Source organism: Aplidium turbinatum, chromosome 7 (genome assembly GCF_918807975.1).
Source record: "Aplidium turbinatum chromosome 7, kaAplTurb1.1, whole genome shotgun sequence".
NCBI classification, from domain to species: Eukaryota; Metazoa; Chordata; class Ascidiacea; order Aplousobranchia; family Polyclinidae; genus Aplidium; species Aplidium turbinatum.
The window spans coordinates 29399858-29406793 of NC_137478.1; the positions used below are offsets into that span (position 1 = coordinate 29399858).

At 37.9% G+C, this 6936-nt stretch overlaps 1 protein-coding gene across 1 annotated transcript; it reads right to left on the reverse strand.

Annotated features, from left to right (window-relative positions):
- Nucleotides 1-562: 562 nt before the first annotated feature.
- LOC145774379 (uncharacterized) lies at nt 563-5120 on the reverse strand. The gene is made up of 3 exons (XM_082585617.1): nt 4936-5120; nt 3782-4072; nt 563-2417 (listed from the first exon to the last, which is right to left on the reverse strand). Exons 1-3 carry the CDS (start codon nt 4999-5001, stop codon nt 2172-2174), a joined length of 603 nt encoding a protein of 200 aa, XP_082441743.1. The 5' UTR covers nt 5002-5120; the 3' UTR covers nt 563-2171.
- Between the last annotated feature and the right edge of the window lie 1816 nt (nt 5121-6936).

The window sequence follows — 6936 nt, forward strand, 5'->3', positions numbered from 1 at the left end:
ATATCACATGCTGAGTCGCATGACTGAAATCAGCTGATTCGCAAGGAAAACTGTCCCATGTCAAAGTGCCTACCTTTAACATTAAATTGTCGAGTGCACGACTGCACGTGGAGTTCTGTTCTTGCTAAGACACTTGGTCCGCCTCTTTAGCTCAGTGGTTACGCGCCTGGCTAAAAAATCAAGCGTCGCTGGTTCGACTCTCAAGGTGTGCGCTTGAGCAACGCATTCTAAGGACTGCTCTCCATTCAACGGCACCTTATGAATGGAGTAATTCCTTGGCAACAACACTTCAACAATCGGAAAACTTCACTCTGCCAATCTCGGCAACCGGCCCTGCGTCAAGAGCCTCTACAAGTATGCGAAAATACCTGGAATAACCTATCAAGGCTTTGTCAGTCCGCGGATAAATATTCAAAACCAAACCAACATAACGTGCTTGAAGATGAATGCAAAGATTGGCTTCCTTGACTTCCGGTTAGCTTAAATCAAAATCTCTAACCAAAGAGCATTAGCTTGGATAGTGCAAACAATGCCATTGAATATCACCTGAAAAGTTATTGAAAACAGTTTTATTTTAGAAAACAGTGGTTAGAATAGCACATTTATATTTAAGAGTAATCAAATATAAACAAACCTAACACACAATTGCTCGAATTTTGCAATTCTAATTTTAAAAATATGATTCCTTAACAATTGAAACCATACGTTCAATTACATTTCCAAGCCAATCTTATGACAAAGTTTTTTTCAAACATTAAAATAAGTTGTCGTAATTCAGTGAAAATTATTTTAACTATTAAATTTTGAAAAAACGCAAAATGTATAGCTTTATGCAGGCTTGTGAGGTCGAAGGTATTTCAAAGTCGGAATCGGTATTTTAAAACTTGTTCTAATTAGTTTTCAGGAATCAAGTTTAGTCGAACTTGGCAGCCTTAGTTAAAAGTTATGAGTTTATGTTCATGGCGGCAATTTATCGTTGAATTCAAGCCAAAAGAAAAACTACTCTTCGTTTGAAACCAAAGCAAGCATCATCATTCCCTCAATCGTCATAAAGAGGTATATCTGCAGCATTTTTACAACATCTTAGCGTACAACAAAACATGTAATCATAACATACAAAAACGCAATGTAAAAATTAAATGTACGAAACAAAAAATGGCAACACTGCTTGTGGTGGGTTTTACGTAGTAAAAATAGGAAAAACGTTTTTATCGGAATGAGACTGAAATTCAAATCCCATAAAATAACAGAAGGAATAGTGGCATCTCCTGAATTATCTTTAACAAAATATCTACTATCTTTAACAACGCAACAGTGCTTGTAGCCTATAGTATACACTAAATCTGAGACTAAGTTGCAAACAGGTCATTCCAAAAAATCCCCATTCAGGCCCTAAAATCTGCGATTTTACAGTTCTGGATTTGCTGTAATAGGGACGAAACCTTTTCGCACTGTCGGTCGATTCAAGGGAGGGATATTTCGACAAACCAGTCGCTCAATAGGCAGACTAGTGCAATTTATCGACGCAGTCCAAAGCGTCCAAACAACCAGTGATAGATTTAGATTTGAAGGTCAGAGCCAAAATTTTATGGGAGGCCCACTTTACCATGTAAATTAAATATTGCCATGAAGAAAATTTTGGAACCATCAAACAGGGATTTATAAAAAATAGCATTTCCAACTAGGCTACTTTGCTTGAAGATAAATGTGTGAAAAAAAGTGTAAATTCAAAGCGCGTAAACTGATTATGGGGCTTCCAAGAGGCGGTTCAAGGCAAGTGCCATATTTGCTTCTACCAAAACCCATCATTGAAAAGAATTACAGTTTTCTTCGTGGGTATCGGCGCGTGGTGGAGGCCCTCTGGTTGCCTTGACCTACATCATATTTTGAAGATGCACCACTTGGCAACAAGTCAAGTTTACATTCTCTTGAAACTCATCTCTTCTGGTGTCCGTAAAAAAGAACTGATGTCTCTGAGTTTTTTTGTTTTTTTTTCAATAAAAAAAAATTAAAAAACTTTTTTTGAGGTAGATGAAAAATAAATAAGTAACTTGATCTTGATTTGAAATCGTTCAGTTGATTTCGTCGTCTCCAAGCCAACCGCACACCCCGGTTCGTCTTCTCTGCTCTTTGGTGGGTTGCCAAGCGCACAAAGTACAGAATTTCTCAAGTTACATGTAGCTCCCGTAAGGAGAATAATTACATGCGTCAAATATCGATTTATTTTTATTTGTGCGTTCCAATTGCGGGGAGGGAATTTCTTCTGAGTCGTCATGGTGTATGATGATGTTTTTACTTTCAACAAACCGCATTGACTTGTTAAGGAGCCCTTTCTTTTTTCGCCACTGGGCCCGAAATCGTGCAGCAGACTCTCCCAAATCAGCAGCTAGGGTTATTGTTGTTTCATCAAATCTCACCTACAATGCACAAAGACTAGTGATTATTTTTAAGAATTGCAGAAAAAAAGCTATGAAAATATTATACGTCAAGTGTATGAGCATAGCAAAGCCAGGCTTAATGCCTCTATTTCAAAGAAAACTTTAAACATTCTAAAAAACAACTTCACAGTTTTTTGAGATTTTGTATCAATTTTATTGAATAGCAATGATAAAGTTTTATTTTGAACCCCTTAATATGAACGTCACCATGATGATGATAAAAATAACATGCAGATTACAGAAGACCTGCACCGCTATTGCGGATGCAACACCACAAACAACAGCAAGCAGCAAAGGGATACGTAGTCATCAAGTCAACTGACCCATTATTTTGGCTTGAAGATAGGCCCCATCCAATTCGAAAAAGTTTCTTCTCGCTGCGGTTCGATGAATTTTGAGATGACGTAGACAGTCAAATAGATTTGGTTGCATTTAGGGACTGAGAAAACTTTTTTCAAACTGAAGATGGGAGGTGTGACCATGAAATTCTTAGACAGATAGAAATTGCAAGAACTACATTTGGAAAAATGAAAAATATTTTAACCAATCAACGTTTAAATTTATCAACTCGTCTCAGGATCTTAAAATGCTATATCTGGTCGACCCTATTATACAATTCTGAAACTTGGACAATGTCACAAAAAATGGAGAAACGGATCGATGCCTTCGAGCTCTGGACAATGGACATACAGGCAAATGTTAAAAATTTCATGGAAACAAAAGATCACTAACGATGAAGTACTCTCCAAATTCAATTCAAGCAAAATGCTCTTACAAACAGTCAAAGGAAGAAAATTGAAGTATTTCGGACACACAATAAGGCAAAATTCATTACAAAGATCATTAATAGAAGGGAAGATAAACGGTAAAAGAAGTAAAGGCAGACCAAGAATGATTTGGACAACAAACATCACAAGATGGACAAAATTAATTTATGAATGTGCAGTATGCACAGCTCATGGTCGAGAACAATGGCGCATTGTATCCAACCCTCCATACAAGGAAGGAACAAAATGATGATGAAAGTTTTGCACGTTTTTGTAGCCTATTGCATAAGGCCTAATCCGCTGAGAGAATTTCCAAATCTCTCATGCAGTCACTAATCGCATCTATAAATTCGTCATTCTAAGACTTTTCATTTGGAAAAATGTGGTTCAACCAACAAAGTATATTCAGCAGTGTAGCTTGTTGCAAATTTTCAGGATTGGGCTAGGTCTAGAAAAAATTGTGTTATTTTTTGCACAAAGACCCCCTCGAAGTCAACGTATACTGCCTCAAAATTTATGCTGCATATATACAACATAGGGCGTTACAGGGTTAAATTAAGAATCTTTTTTATTTACTTTTCTGCATTTCCTCTCTCGGATGTCTAATGCTTCCGTAGGGAGGGAGCAAGAAATTGGATAGGATCTTGAGCAAGATTCTTCATCGCTGTTCATCTCAGTCACGTCATCACAGCTGGCTACCCGCTTGATGTCGCCATGCACTTTGAGGTTGACCATCACACGGTTGAAGTCGTTGGAAGAACGAGGAAGCTGGGGAGAGTCGTAAGCAGCACCCCCGACCGAATTTAAGGGGCTGCTGTTGAAAGAAGCGACAGAATCTTCTGCCGTAGTAATTTTCACGCGTGGAACCTGCAAATATAATCAAATAATAATTTAATTCAATTCGGACCGGGGCTAATTAATTTCGCCTAGGTCTAAAAGTGCTCTAGCCTTACCACTTGGACCACTCAGCCAACGTTCTAGTTTGTAACCGATTGTTTGTTCGAAGTGGCTATTTTTACACAATCGTTGCCATAGTTACAATCATTTAAAATTATTTTAATGAAATGAAGTGTGTTAGTTACCAGCGGCTGTCATGTTTATTCAGTAGCGGATCCAGGGCATCTTCCCCAACAAGATTGTGAAAAAACAAGTAATTTTTACCCATTTTTACAAAAAAAGTTTGCTCAATTACATTTCATTTCCTTATCACCAATGGCACATGAATCGCGTGCTTATAAATATATATGGAATGTTTTGTCATTGAAAATGTGGCGCCCTCAAAATTTGTTTAGATCCGGCTGCTGTGTGTATGCGATATTACAAGAAGAAATATCCCGCAGTAGTAGAAGTGGGTTATACATTAAGACCGTGACTAAGAAAGGTTGGGAACCCCTGTCTAATGGGTTTTCGAATACTGTTTCACACCTTCTGCACAGTCGTAATTTGACAGGTATGAGTTTTGTGCCAAGAGTAATAACCGTAACTATTATAAGTGTTTAATCGTCAGGTTTACTCCATGAATAAGTATTGCAGGCCGCATATAGAGTCACTGCGGCCACACACCCCGTGTTTGAGAACCTTCGATGGCAAGGATGTAAAATTAAACAGAGCAGATATATGAAATTTAAATCAAAAGGTATTTTTGCTCAACAAAATTTGTGGTCAAAACAACTTTCCCAACCAACTACACATATTATTTACTAGCAATCAGCGTGTTTCAACCTACTTACTTGTAGTCCAGGTATAGGTATAGGTTGACTTGACTGTCTCATCTTCTCTGTTGCATCTTTTGTCATTTCACAATAATTGTTTTGAAATAAAACTATTACTGTTCCCTAAAATTGTAAAAAACGATAAAATTTCTGAAATTTAGCGCTCAATTTAACAGAAACGTTTGACGACGAGCTTTCGGTGGCTTATCGGATTTCACTGTGTAGTGAAATTGTTTTCACATTTTGCTTTCTATCAAGGACTCTCATTCTTTTTGCCCTATTGTCTTTCAACTATGACGTCAAAGAGTATCACAAAGCACATATCTATAGTTGTAAACAAGTGAGAGGAACTTTCACTCTGATTCAAGTACTTTGAAGCGGCTGGTTGCTGGTCTGTGATTCACTGTCACCAAGCACAATAATAAAACAAGCCTTTTGTTGAAAACAAGAACACTTCCAAATCTCCATGTTTCGATTGAAGTTGCAATGTGTACAACAACGTCTTTCTGTTTTGATATTTATTCCCTTTCAGCAAGACAGTATGTTACCTTTACGTATTTTCAACTTGTATATTCATCAGAAACACAAGATCTTTGTTTGAGGTTATTTCGAAGTTGTTTTTGTGGTTTTGCTTATACAGCAGTCATTTGTCCGCCGAGACCTTTCAATGGATAAACAACCTTCTCTGCTACAAAATCATCATAAGACCAAGTAACGCTGGTTGCTGGTTCAACTCTTAGGCAGTACACTTCAAGGAAAGTTTTCCTTTTTTTCAGCGGGAAATTAAGTGATAATGTAGTAGTCCAGTTTTTTATACAGCATAAAGTTCTGGGGAAACGATCGTCTTTCAAGTCCCCCCCTTCCCCGTGGCTACGTACGTTCCTCCTTTAACCACATCCTGAGGCCTCTCAGCAATTGCTCCACTACTTCCATCGTAATTACCGTTGTTGACAATGACTACTTCAATGTCACGTAGAAGGCTAGCAAACGGGTCACTGTTATGTGGTCGAAGTGATTTAAGATTATTTTGTGTTCAATCGTGGTACGACATCAAAGTATAGCAACGAATTTGATAAAACCACACGTTTTGATGAAAATGATGTTTTAAATCTGAGGCGTGCAACACGTGGCCCACATAGACTGACGTGGCTCAGTATTGATGCCTCTTCTGTCAAAGCTGACATTGGAAAACTACCTAGAGCGACAACATCACATATCTCACTCATCATTTACTCAATAGGCTACGCATATTGATTGTGAGTCTAACTCTAAAATAAATAAGAATTTATAAAATTGATTTGATAAGTTGTTAAATTTTTCTGTCTTAAGTATCATAAGAATTGTGGACCATTGCAATAAATCGGTGCATGCCCCTATTTTGACCCCAGTACCAATATGGAACGTGTTTTCAAACTCCCAGGCCACACGGAAATGTTTCGGACCCCTAAAATCAACCCGGCCCTGGCCCGATCAACTTTCGATTTCTCCAAATGAAAAATAACTGCAACTTTTGTAGTAACACATAATTGCCTCAGATAAAATACCATGCATCAATTACATGTTATAATATAAAAATCTGATCCCTGGACCCTACACCCCTTGTCAGGAATGGCCCGTTTCGGTGAGTCCAATTCAGTGAGTCCGATTCCCTATTCGGTGATTTTTTGATTTTTTTTTTGTAATTATCGGGTACCGTAGCCTAATTATCATTGCCGTTGAAGGGTTAGAGGTTAGGGGTCAAGGGTTAGGAACTCAGCGAATTGGACTCACCGAATAGTAGCAGACCCCTCGTTTTCACCACAATGACACTATATAATATTTTCCCGCAAAACTTACTTCGAAACAAAACATTTCGACTAACACAAATCGTTTCGAAGAGTCCTGATTGGTAATCACAAGTTGTTGTTATGTTCTGAGACAGCAAAACCTGTCATTTTTACATTGACTCAACGTCTGCAAACGATTGTACTGTGTGTGTCTTGTTTACTAAATCGATCGGCACGGAACACTCCTATTATT